The sequence below is a fragment of the Gambusia affinis genome, linkage group LG13 (genome assembly GCF_019740435.1).
Source record: "Gambusia affinis linkage group LG13, SWU_Gaff_1.0, whole genome shotgun sequence".
NCBI lineage: Eukaryota > Metazoa > Chordata > Actinopteri > Cyprinodontiformes > Poeciliidae > Gambusia > Gambusia affinis.
The window spans coordinates 4,327,535-4,341,685 of record NC_057880.1 but is presented as its reverse complement, the minus strand read 5'-3'; the positions used below and the strand labels follow the sequence as shown (position 1 = coordinate 4,341,685).

The 14,151-nt window shown below is 38.3% G+C and overlaps 1 protein-coding gene across 7 annotated transcripts in view; it reads right to left on the bottom strand.

Annotated features, from left to right (window-relative positions):
* Positions 1-14,151, bottom strand: part of gbf1 (golgi brefeldin A resistant guanine nucleotide exchange factor 1) — a 56,618-nt gene that overhangs the window by 24,789 nt on the left and 17,678 nt on the right. For 6 of the 7 annotated variants that reach the window (XM_044137115.1, XM_044137117.1, XM_044137118.1 and 3 more), the window contains exons 4-7: positions 11,236-11,367; positions 4,552-4,670; positions 3,859-3,967; positions 2,615-2,675 (exon numbers count right to left, since the gene is read on the bottom strand). In XM_044137115.1, coding sequence (XP_043993050.1) covers positions 2,615-2,675; positions 3,859-3,967; positions 4,552-4,670; positions 11,236-11,367 — 421 coding nt within the window. Of the gene's footprint in view, positions 1-2,614; positions 2,676-3,858; positions 3,968-4,551; positions 4,671-7,750; positions 7,776-11,235; positions 11,368-14,151 lie in introns of those variants that run through there. The other variant, XM_044137120.1, reaches the window with a different exon arrangement.

Genomic DNA, 14,151 nt, shown 5'->3' with positions numbered 1-14,151 from the left:
CAAAAAATCTTTTTATCAGTTTGTACAACAGCAAAGGCCATCATTATATTTCAGAATGTTACAGTTAGTTTCCTCTGGACTCAGCTACAGAAACAGCAATTTACTGAAACATTTTATGATATAATTGCTTTCATTTGAAACGCAGCAATCATTTCTACTGCCCCCAAAAATGATGTCATATTAATTTTCACATTTTTCATTAATGTATCCTACAGCTGAATGATATGACTTAATAAAATCTCAGATTATTTCATACCCACCAGTTGTTGCTTTGTTTTTTTTAATAAACCATAATTTTATTTTATTTTTCAAAATATTTCAATCGTCTCTCCTAGGAAGCAACCTGAATTCAAAGTCCCAATAATTACAAGCTATAAAGCAGGACAGCAGGGGCCGGGCGGGATGACGTCACGCCGAGGTGTGGAAACATTGCATTTTCCAAAATGGTTAAAAAAAATAAACAAAAACAAAAATCAGGGTTTCCCCCAGGCCAAGCATTGCTTATTTATTTCAGTCTGTTTAAAAAGTTTGCATTTTTTAAGATTTCATAGTTGGTGTTCAGGTATTTATCTTCAATCTTTCAATAACACATAATTATCAAGTGATATGTTCAGATTTCTTGTCAACTTTAAACATTTTTAAACTGAAAAACACAACAGGCTGCTGGATGAATGACGGTTTTAAAACCCAACAACAGGGCTTAGCAAGTTTTCTGGGGGGAAAAATTTTATTTATCTAATTGATTTATCTGTGCAATTGATTGTTCGTTCAGCCCTTAAGTATCCATCCATTTACTGAATATACATTTTTGACTAATCCAGATCCTCCCTTTTCCCAGGGACACCGTCCAGCTCACTCACAGGGATCCGAAGACATTCGCAGGTCAGAAATGATGCCCAGTACCATAATCTGGGTTGGTCCCAGTGCAGTAAACCTAGAAAACCTACACTTCTAGAATTATGAGTTTAGACTGCCCTGTGTGTTGCTACCACTGCTTCCTAAAAGTAGAAATAGTTCCATTTATCCTTTCTCAGTTTTATGCCCTGCTATACGTACATCGTTTTACAGCTTTTCTCAGTTTTTTGGTGCATTTCTCAGAACAGAATCTAAATTCTCTCAACTAAATGTTCAATCTTCAAACCATTGTGTCACTTCTGCACATAAAACAGGCAGTTACTCATTCATCCAAGTTGCAAGTACTTTTGTACACCATGGAAGTAATTATGTACAATTTTCTGCTTTTCCTGCATTTTCAATTGCTTTTGTGATATCCATCAAAATGTACTTTATGAGATAATTAAACATTAAATTGACAGTAGTGGAATACATGCAGCAAATTGATCAATCCAACCCACGAGGATCCGTTTCTAAACATCTGAACCGCCCAAGGATCTCTAAATTAAAACAGATTTTTTTTTTTTTTTTTTTTTTATGTTGCTAATGAGTGATATACTCATTACTATAGAGACATTTCTCATAGCAAATCCTTCTAAACTACACTCCCATTTTGGTTAAAAATTAAACAAATAAGCTGCAAATGTTCCTCTAAGTTGCTGAAAAGCTAATCTCATGGTGGGAACCCCAGGATCTTCAGGGGAGCCAATCAAAACTCTGCATTACTTTCTGAAGTCACATTAAAATAAGTGCATGTGTGACACTAGGTTTCTGTAGACACTAAAGCTTAGCTGGAAAATGAGATGTCACAGCCGGGTGGGCGCGCACACACACACACACACACACACACACACACACACACACACACACACACTCTAAGAAGGCGCCTGTAACCCCCTCCTGACGTTAACTCCATAGTAATAAAGTGTTGTCTTTCAAGCAGTATTATAGGATGATCTGTGGGCACAACAGATTAACATGCCTAATACTTTCAGCAGGCAATTGAAGTCTCCTCCCAAAAGCTGAGGAGACCTGCTGCTCATTATCCGGCGTTATTGGAGTGAGAGTGCAGCCCGCGCAAACTCACATCTCTATTATCCACAGTCCCTGGGTGAGTGGGCGGGGAAAAGGGAGCAATATGTCAGGACTGAGAAAAAGATCAGAGCGAAAATAATGAAGGAAATAGTCCGCACTATGCAGATGTACACAAGGCCGCATTGGGTTTCAAGTAAAAAAAGAAAGACATAAAGAAGAAAAACAAAGAAAAACTGGGATGGAGTGGAGTGGACCCCCCACTGTGTGATAAATCCTCTGTCAAAGAGCAAAGGTGAAAAGAAGCTGAATTCAAAGGCAATCTGGGTTGGGGGGGGGAAGGGGATGTTACGTAATGGCACTGATGAATCACTGACTCGCTGCCCCAGCTAACCAGAGCACAGCTATATGAATGCTTCTTCAACAAGCCCTTAGAGACATCCATGCAAAAATCTCTCAACCTGTAATTCAAAACTGAAAAAGATTGTGATGAGACATCATCAAGTTTTGAATTACCCTTTGCATTACATTTCTCCACTGATTGGTAGATCAACACAAGCAGTCTGGCTGATAAATCAACGTCTGCTAATTGCAACAGATTTAATCAAAAATGGTGCCTGTAAAGGAAAACTACAAACACAATACCAATCCATACCATCATGGAATATTAACTTAGACAAATGTTTACCTGGAAAACAGCAGCTGAACCATATCAACCAGAGTGTGTTCTGCAGACTTCCTCAGGAGTTCTTCAAGCAGAATGGGGAAAAGGCATAAGAATCAAGCAAAATGACATTATATCCTACCATGAAATTTTAAAAAAATCAACAAAGGTCATTTAATAGATCACAGGCGACAAAGCAACAAACCAGTCATGAAAAAGAAAGTAATTAGTCAGAAGTTGTTCTTTAATTCGGAGTAGTCGGCCATTTTGCTTTAGAAAATGGCAGACACATTTGGAGCAACCCTGTAAAACCCAGAATATTTACTGTTGAAAATATTTTTTAATATACAATTTAGAATAAAGTATATTTATTGTGAACAGGAGAAAATTTATTTTAGTACATTAGCGTTATTTACAGTCATAGTTCCAACAGCGCTCAGCAATAATGAGTTCACAGAAATCTTTATTTTTAAAGTTGATTCAATAAAAAGGTCTTCAGTAAGAGAGGTAAACTTTGAATTATTTTAAAACCAGACAACAGTTTTGTATTTGGGGAACAGCATCTGAAAAACTGTTTAATAAGCCACTTTATCTGAATGGCTCCAGTAATGCTTTGAAATACGTTGTCATCTTTAACCAGACTAGTCTACTATGAAGACTTCTCTTCTGATGAAACTTATAGTTAAAACATTTCTGTTTATTTGTGATACTTTCCAGAAGAGGGTCCATTGAATGACCCATCTCCTGAATAAATTCATATTGTGTCTCGACAAGAGGTTTTCTTTCAGAGTTTAATCCGCTTTTCTACTAGATAAAGCAACTGAAGAAGATTTTGCTTCCACCGACTATATACACACGTGGACAAAATTGCTGGTACCCCTCGGACAATGAAAGACAAACCAACAACGGTCACATAAATAACTTGAGTCTGATCATTTTCTACCAAAATGATCAAATGAAAGTTAGATATTGGTTTTCAAACATGCTTTGGCATTATTATTTTTTTAAAAATAAACTCGTGAATTTTGTCCATGTGTGTATTTTTCAATTTGCAAAGTCTTTACACTTCATTTTGTCGTCCAGCATTTACACTGCTGGGTTTAAAACCTCTCTTTCCAATTACACATATAAGAATTTAACAAATAGTGTTGGTCACAAACTGAAGGCATGCCAGTGTATTTACATCAGGTAACCACTCATATTAGCAAATCAGTTGAATGTACTGAATGACATCATAGGAGTGTTTGATGACTTTCTGACAAACTCACCACTTAAGCGCATCTCGAAGCAGATTCTGAAGCAGGACTGCATTATTTCGCACACCGACTCATTGGTCAGATGGGCCCCAACGGGCGTCAGCAGGAGAGTCCTGAGGACCTAAAGAAGCACAAAAGGAAAAGACCACAATCCAGTTAGATTTAGCTTCCAGCAGTGGTGCTGTCTAGTGAAAGATACTGCTCTCTGTGCCATTACCAAGATTTGTGTAGCTATAGTTACCCGAAGGTTTGTGTAGTGTACAAAAACAAAAATTTTGAAGAGTGAGCAAAAGTAGCTGCCTGGGCAAACTGTATGAATTTCAACATGCAGTTTAAAAACAAATGATGTCGCATTTCAATCCACAGGTCCAAACTCAGTGAACCATGCAACTCCACTGGCCACTTACTACCAGGTGTAGGTGAAAGTAAAATTCAGGCTCTTCATTAAAGACAGTCACATGAAGCATTCAAATCTGCACACTTTCATTACTATGTAAACATTTGGAAATTGATTTGAATTTCAAAGCATTCCATGCTTTTCTATTCCAATTTATCAGACATTACTACGCAGGTAGGAGCAGAAAAGGAGGTGATGTTTTATGAACTTTGTGTTGACAGTTGGTTCCATCAGTACAGATTTAAAGAGGGACGCACCGACATGGAAGCCCGTTGCTGCAAGTAAAAAAAAACAAACACATGTTGTACCTGAAGAATTTTCATTAAGACCACTTCGTCACTTGCAGGGTCTGTTCCCACAAATCTAGCGTGTGTAACTGCATCTGCCATGTTCTCGATAGCCTCCGCAGCAGCCTCATGGTTAGCATCTAGAAACAGACAAGAAATGCAACACTTAACTACAGTGCAGCTCAGACTGCAATAACAATACACCTCCACGGAGAAGAGCAGGGAATCCGAGAAATAGTGAATTCACTTGGCTGTTGATTTAACGCTCAAAACTGTGATCGTAAAAGGCCTTTTCAAGTTTGATCAGGCTTGTACGTTCAGAACGATGAAATGAATTTCCCTGACCAAAGTCGAGAAAAATGTAAAAAGCATAAAACCTCTCATGCGTAAAAAACTCTTGCGCTTTTTAAATGCATAAAAAAAGATAAGAAAAGGAGAATCAGTGATGCACATTGAAACAAATCGAGATATAAAGACCATCTGTGGATGGTGATTGGGTTGTATCAGAATTTGGTGCAAAAACAGCCAATTTAAACTGTTGATGGCTCAATTTCTAAGACAACAGTGAACACAAAACCACAAAGTTTAAATAAATAAACAAATGAGGATGGAGGGTAAGAAATCGTGAGAATCAGAAAAGGCGCCTATAAATACAACTTATTATTTTTATTATTAAAACGATGAGATGTCAAGGACTTACAGCTGTTCTCTGAATCATGATTCTTCACAAATTTAAGGTCTGTCTCTTCTTTATCTTCACTTGTCCTCATCATAGCTCACATCCATACAGACAGATTTGAACTTTTTTAATTTCTAAACATATGGGATCCAATTGTGAATTGAAAATACAAGCTGTTTTGCATTGTAATACAAGAAATGCATTACAATGCAGTCCAATGCAAGGCCCGCTGCAAAGTCATTACCAACAACTTTTGGTCTGAGAAGTACCTTATCCAACTAAGCAACCCAACAACAAACATCCAGCAGTTCAACTCTCACATGGTGGATGCCCAATGCGCTTCCAAGCCTGAGATCTGATAACCAGATGTGGCCTTCTGTTGGAAACAGGCTGGGACGAATCAGCTGCCAGAGCAACAGTAGTCTGTGTTTAGGAAATCTGAGAGGCGACCCAGCTTGTTTTCCTTTCTCATCTGTCCTAAGAGCAGCAACTCATTAACTAATAAGTAGCGGGGAGAGGAGGAGCAGATGTACGGGTAGAACCGCAATGTCAGGAATTGGTGTGGAAAAAAAGTTTATAGGGACACCCAACTTCTCTAAAAATAATTTTTTAAGAAAATCCATCTGATTTAGAAAAACTACTGTTACGTTTGGAACATTTTGACAACTTTCAGTCACTGCATAAATTTGTATTCATTATTACCTTTGTCAGATTCAAGTTATTTCTATGACCATTTGTCTTTCATTAACCAAGGGGTACCAACAATTTTGTCCGTGTGTATGCATATTAGGGTAGGATATATATATATATATATCTATATAGATATCTATATAGATATATAACTTATATATATATAAGTTAAGATATGCTTCATAAAAGAAGTGGTGTCCAAGAGGAATATTGCAGGGAAAACAAGAGCAGCAGCTGCCTCATTTCTTTTAAACTTCCTACCTGTTGATGGTTCCAACATTCCAGGGAGTTTTGGTTGTTTTTATTCATTACTGTGGATATAAATGTTACTTAACGCTCTAAAATGGAGGATGTTCTCCCTCTGTTTCCATTAATAGCAGAAAGTGCAAATCTGGGATTTTAAACCCATTGTATCACAAGCTGTGGAGCAGTAATCCAACATTTGTCTTTTACCCATTTCACCTAAAGGGTAAAAGTAGTTTGTCTGCATACCCCTCAGGCACTCATGCAGAGTCAACCGAGGGCTGAATCGGCTGCCACACAAAGCAGTTCAAACTGGCTTTAAATATGTGACATGAGTCAGGGGGAGTAGAAAGGTCTGAGCAGCTTATTTTAAAAGATCTCAAGCTGCATGTTACAAATCTGTAGAAACCAAACAGTACCAACCAAACACACCTTCACTAAATGCCCCACTATCAGCCCCCTATTAAGAACAAGCATTTGGTCTGTGAAAAAAGAAAACTACTGCAAACTGGAGATTACAGAATCAAATAATTTCTACTAATGTAATGCAAAAATATTTGATGAAACAAAATACTGTTGCTGTTTTTACTTGCTGAATCATTTCTATAAAGAACCAATGAGTTTGACAAAAATTGTTACAAGATTAGAAAGGTTAGATCAACTGCAGATGACTTTCTCAGTGACTGAGCCTCAGCCACTGGCCTAAGATTTTAAGCAATGGTTGATTTGTCAGTAGCACAGGCACAAACAATAGAGACCCAATAGGAAAATGGACAAAGAAAAAAAGAAAATGCTGTTAAAAGACACAGGGTCAAAGGTAAAGCCTTAGTTGCTCTTCCTTTTATGTTTGAAAGTGGTGATAAGACTGCAATAATAAAAGAAAAAATATTAAGAGCAATTCTAGGAAAATTGTTAAATACTTCCAGTAGATGGCACTATTTGACAAAATTAATACTTTTTCAACTTTCTGGTTTTTTCCATCTTGATATAAGCTCAGTTGACAGCTACAGGGTGAGAAATTGTTAATCTGCAAGGAAAATCTTGGAGAGGTTAAGAACTACTGATTTTTTTATATAACAAAGACAATATCAGCTCAAGTCTGCTAAAAAAAAAAGAAAAATATTGAAACTGAGAGAATATTAAGGACAGAGAAAAAAAAGCTTAAAATAGAAGGCAGAAAATGTAACCGAAGTTTGTAAATGAACTGCAGACAAGAGTAGAAGGACACATCTTTTAGATGAAGAGCTTCACAATTCAATTATGATTCAGAAAGCTATGACATCACGGTACATTTTCATGGTGAGATGCTTCACTGAGAGACTTCTTTTATAATTATAATTTTCACCCATTATTTAAAGATGCTGCATGCAACTTAAAAAATATGTTTATCTATTTTTTTTAAACTGTCACCATGTCGCGACAGTATGGTATGGGACAGAAAATCTGTGAAAAGATCTTCCTTCTCCACCTCCTCCCCGAGCTACTATTGACGTCTGAAGAAATGAACTGCTCTCTGTCAAAAAACAACCAATCAGAGCCAGGAGGAAGGTCTTACCACTGTCAATCATGCCCGTGTTCTCGCTGCTCAATGGTGAAAAACCAACTTACTGTTAGAGGAAAGCTAACGGTGGCCATGCTAACTATCTTTAGCATTCATGGCAGGCTTTGTTAATGAGGAGATGCTGCAGAGTAGCAGAAAGCAGGTGGGATGGAGAGGCCTGATTGACCCCAAGGCCCTCCTCCTGGCTCTGATTGGTCGTATCTAGTCACCACTGGGAGAAGGCAGAGATACTATTATTTTTTTTTTTTTTCAGATTATCTATTGCATACCATACTGTCACAACATAGTGAAAGTTTGAACAAATAGGAAAACAAAGATGCTAAAAATTGCATCCTGTCGCTTTAACTCCAGATTTACTGCATCCAGAACCAGATCAATTTAACATATGGGCCAAAATCACAAACTATCACTTTCATTAGACATACTGGAAGTTTGTACAATGTATGTATTTGTAGAGAAAAATGATGTGCTACCACAGCAATATTTATGGTGAAATAAATTTTGAAATTAATGAATTAAGACCAGCATTTTTCAATAACTGTAACAACGACAATAAATCTATTCATTGGCTAATAACAACTGCACTTGCAAGCTGCATATCAATGTCAGGTTCTTTGACTGCAATTTTGACTGCAGCTGTTTGGACGGTGTTGGGACATTGACTCAGTTGACACCATTTAACCAACATCTGTTTATACATGCTTGTTTCACACTTAAATCAACTGTGAATATTTCCATGATGAGGGTAAAAAGGACATTCAGTGCCGATGGTCCACCAGCAAAAGTAAGACTTTGCATTAATAAATAGACTACTAGCTAATTTGACGATGTTGCAATAATTGCCAGAAGTATATTCCCTGATGAGTCAAAAAGTATATTTCCACTTTTGTAGGGAGTTGGGTAGTTTTTAATCTATATCCTGAAGTAGATTAAATGAACCACAGGACCCCAAGATTCTTAATCATTTCCACATCAAACAAGAGGTTTTTTTCTCCATCTATAAACAATGGCTCTAAATTCACATAGATATTCCATTATCATTATCCCGTTTAATCCCTGCGGCATTTTTTTCTAACATCTAGAAGCTCTAAAAGTATTGTTTTGGCAGCTAATTTAATTTTTAAAATAAAATAATAGTCCGTCTGCTCCGGTGGTGGGGAATCCTGGTCGTCAGGGGCCGGCATCCTGCAACTCTCGGATGTCTCCCTGGTCCAACACACTTCAGTCAAATAGCTGAATCACCTCCTCTAAGTGCAGTCAGGTTCTCCAGAGTCCTGCTAATGACCTCATTATTTGACTCAGGTGTGTTGAAGTACAGATACATCTAAAAGTTGCAGGAGACCGGCCCTCCAGGCCTGAAGTTCCCCACCCCTGGTCTATTCTAAGCAAAATCAATTTCATGTAGCTAGTGTGAAAGGCTACATGAGGTAGCTGGAGGTAAATATCTGTCACAAACTTGTACAAGAGGAAGTCAGTAAAATGCTAAATGTATTTTGTACATATGTTCTTTCGAGAGTCTTCAATTGATATATAATGAAAATTGTATCCCTTCATCCATCTTTTAATCGTAAGAGTGGATGTAAGCATGCTAGCACAACACGTAGACAGCATTGTACTACGCGTCAGTGGTTTTGCTGTTTATTCTATACATCTTGCCGTTTCCACACAAAACCATCAGATATTTTAGATCTTCTAGACCTCAAAATGATGTCTTCTACATTACCGTCATTCCCACAGTTGAAAAAAATTTCCTCACAGAAGCAGAGGTGAATTAAGAAATTGGGTTGGCCATGTCATTGAGGGGACAGCGGTTAAAACAAGAGCCACACTTAGTGAACTTCCCTCTTAGAAGATACATTTGCCTACAACTAACTAATCCACATTCATTAAAAACCAGTTGTGATGAATCTGAAAACAAACGACGATGATGCTTTTCAAACTTTCACGCATAAAGTTTTGACAGCAATGGGAAACACAAAAATCCTTTTCCTTATGTACAAGGAATGTACACTGGAATTGGATATGCACTCAGCTGAACAGCAGAGTCCTGTGAGGCAGAAGTCAGGATGATGATGATGATACCCTCAAGGTTCTGGGTTTATGATCATGGATTAAAGAGCCATTCTTCCTATTCTGCACCATCACACACAAGACAGGAAGTCACCACAGGAAGAACGCTGTGGCGACTCTGGATGCAGAGGTAGACTGCAGCATGCTCCTGTAGAAGGCCAGTATCAAAACATCTAATCGGTGAGAGCTGATCTCAAGGAGCGAGTGGTCCCATGACAGAAAATACTCCAGACACTGTTTGTTAGTTGTAATTCTACATGACTGCATATAAAATTTAACTTCCCGCAGTACTGGCTCGCAGATAATTAGCTGAAGACACTGAGATTCTGAATGAGGGATTTCTGAAGAGAGGAGTAGAGGGAAGATTAGAATAGAAAGGAGTGAAAACAGACAGACACTTTGGGTTTAAAGTGATGAGCCACAAAGAGAAGGATTTTTCCGGCTTCACCTTTATCTATCCCCCTCCCCCAAACATAAGAGAATGAAGGATTTTATTTTATTCGCCTTTTCTTGTTTTTGCCAAAATCTCGGTTTTTCAGTGGCAGTGCGAGGAAACCAGCAGCTGATTGGTAATATTACATTTTGGGAGACTTGAGGTCTCTTTGGACCATTATGGCCCAGGGTTACGGCTCACTGGTGTTCGTCAGACATGCAGCAGTTGCTTCCAGCATTATAAGTGTGTAGCTGTTCAGGCACTGAGGGCCCAGACCACTGCAGTCACCTGGGACTGGCCCCTGCTTTGAGAAGCGGCAACAACCAAACAGAAGTGTAAGAGCTGGAGAGGGGAACCACGTTTCAGTGCAGAATCACACAAGGAGAGGCCCAGCTGCTGCTTCGGTCTGTGATGGTGGTCTGGTTGTGTTCTAGAGGTGCAATGTCATTTAACAAAAGAATATTTTCATTTGCTAAATCCTGGCTTTGAAGTCAGAATTTAATAGGTTTTCTGTACTTTTCAATGAAGGGGAAATATACAACAGGCATCATGTTATAACAGTGAGCAAACAACATTAATGTTTTCTCAGAATTTCAAAAAGTGGCCAGTTTAGAATTGATCAATTTATTGAATCTAACAAAACGTCTCTAAAATAATCAATAGCTGCATTTCTGTGTATTTTGCAGACTGGAATTATAAAAATAAAAAAAAATTAGCTTAATGGAAACATCAATTTAAAAAAAACAACAAAAAAAACACTGCATACACTTTTTCAATTCTGAAAATGAACATTCTGCGTTCGGGCCAGTTTTAAACACTATTTGTTAGGTATATATACATGCCAAACCTAAACAGTTCTACAAAAAATCTTTGGCATTTGCATTGCTAGCAGTGTTTTCATGTTTTGCCATAATTCATTGGATTAGATTAGGGAAAGTTCACTGAGAACATACAATTTCAGAAGATAAAATCACTATTTCCTATTAAATAAAAAAAATAAAAAAAATCAGCAAAGTCGTTGTTTCTTACCTATAAGGCCATATGACAGAAACTTGTTTACAGAGGTAAGGGCGAGCCCGGTAATCGGCCCAGTGGTGTCTTCAGAGCGCACAACTTCAAGGAACGGCCGCATGAAAAGGTTGGGTTCCACATCCGAAAGTTCTGCAGAAGACACACAGTCAGGCCCACAAATGTAGCAGATTCATCTTTTTTTAAATGCACATGCAGGCTCTTTGATTGTACTGCAAATCACATGTACCAATTTCACTCGAGATACACCCAGACTATTTAACTCTACCCAATTACTCATTTTCTTTTTTCTTTTCGTCTACAACTGGCTATCAGTTACTGCTCCAAACCCCTGATCCTGCAGGTCACACTTTTGCTGATTTTACAAGGGAAGTTTAAGCGAAGAACATCAAAAAAAGAGAGAATAAAATCTCATTTGTACATGGGACTCCAACAAATTTATCAAATAAAAACCACTATAATAGATTATGATGTATTAATGGTCAATTTGCCAACAGTGGGTATGCTTTAAATTTGCAATATGCAAAACAAGGACCGAAGAAAGACAGGAAGGAAGTAATGAAGGAAGGAAAGAAGAAAGGAAGAAAGAGAGAACAAACTCTGAAAAAAGGAATATTTCCTAGACCCCTATTATCTTCCCGTACTTTTCCAGACCTTCAAAATAGTCAAATCAAAAAGTCCAGGGTACTTTGAGTAAAGTGGGCTGCCCTTTCTCCACAACTAAAACTGACCTCATCTGAAACAAGAGACGCTTGATCGGAGTTGACTTGGTGTACGTAAACGTCCTGTTGTCAATCTTATCTAATGTTGTGTCCTCCACAAGCTGTCAGTGGATATAGTTGCTTGACACGTCCTGATGGGGTGCAACAGTGAAGAAGCAGAGTACAATAAGCAAGGCAAAATCCCATTCTTTGACTGACGCGGTGGCACAAAACCAAACGCTGATGGTTATTGATCGAGACCTCTTTGGCTGTTAAATTAAGAGTCAGGGTCCTTGACTTGCGGTGCCAAGGCTTCTTAAGCTGAGGAGGAAACCAGCGGTTTAACAAGACCAGAACTACTAAATGAAATCCAGGGAGAATTCTGTTGTTCGTCTGCTGAGCAAAAAACATAGAAGACTGTTATATTTTCATCCATCTGCTGGGAGAGGTTTGATACATGTCAGCTCACTGCAGCCCCCGTTTTTTTTTTTCTACCCTCGTCTCAATCATCCGTATTTTCAGTATTTGGTCCCCGTGTTCTTCTGAATGGGACCGACACATGCAGACGGGGGCAATTAGGAAGAAACAATGCTGTTGAGCTCCACATGGTCATTTCATGGGACCACACTGGTATTTATCAGTGCAACCTTAGCCGGCAATTTGAAAAGCCCAGGAGAAATTAAAACTTTGAAATTGTTTGGGAAGACTGCAGTAATTTCTACTGCGGAGAAGCATTTCCTTATGGGGTCTTATAGAATACACTTTGCATTTGTATTTATACAAACCACATTGTGGAGATAGCACGAAAGACCAAAACTGCACGCTAAAATTTTGATGAAATCAGAAGCTCTAGTAGAAGCTCTAATCAATCAACCACACATTATATATGTGCTTGTTAAGTTTTGTACAGCAAGAGTATATGCATATATTTTTTGCTTTAGTTGCACAAAACATGATTTAATCTGGAGGCGGACTAAGTAATTCACTTATTTTGTTTTGCTGAGGTTTTTTTAAAAACTGTTTTTCTTCATTGCTATTTGAATGGCGTGTTATACAAAGTTACAGCTAAATTGGCAGGAAGACTTTTCCGGCTCAATCAAGTGGTGGCGGACGCATCCTCGCTCACCTCACCTTAACCGTAGGGCAAGAGGAGGAAAAGGAGAATATTAATGTACAAGCCAAAAAGAAAAATGACAAAGGATGAGCTGAGAACGAGGACGGATTTGACTCAATTTCACCAGTTCCGTTGAGACAGCCGAGAATAATGCCTGATGAATATTCAAACGCAGTAAAAATTAATCTGTGGCGACCACAGACACTTCAGACCAATCATTTGAACTTATACTAAGATGATAGAGGACAATTTCAGAAAAGGAAATAATCTGAATTAATTTTAGCCAGCTGGATTTCTAGAACTGAATGATAAAGTGACCAAAAAGCGAGTTGGCAAAGAGAGAAATCTGTGAGGACGAAAAGGCGGGTGGTTAGATGTATGGCAAAGACTCTCAGGCAGCAACACAGGGAACAGCTCAGAACTCCGACGCAGCTGGAGGTCGGCTGGAACACCAGAGATCTTGTCACAGGAATCTTGCAGAAACCTCATTACTGCTCGTTTTCTTTAAAAAAAAAAATTTTCTGTTCTCTTTAGGGGTCTTAACAACTGCAGCAGTCTGTCCAAAGAGGAGTCTAAAACATTTCGTTAAAAGAAGCCATGGGAATTGTTTTCAGTTAGAACACAGAAAGTATAGCTATAGTAAAGTACACAAGTTTCTGCATTTTCATAACCATGGCAAAAGTCTCAAAACGACTATTTATGAAAAACGCACAAAACATGAGCTTTGAAATGCAACACTGGACTGGTGAGTGTTTTGTTCAAAACTTATTTGTTGTATAAGGATCATAAAACTGATGACAAACAAAGCCAATATAAGTTACTGTATTGAGAAGAAAAAAGTAAAGAAGCCAAAACTAAGATGAAACTGTGCCATAAGGATGTGTGTGTGTGTGCGTGTGTGTGCGTGTGTGTGTTCAATCCTTATTTGTTTCACCTGCTGCACTCCTTCAGCTCTTCACTAATGGCACTCCCCAGGGGTGAAGGGGATTTCAGAAACCATGCACTGTACAGATCAACCTGACTTTGTTCACACAAGACACAATAGCGGACTGACACAGAGGCTCACACTGCAACCACTGTGGAAAAAAAACTGTGAATGGA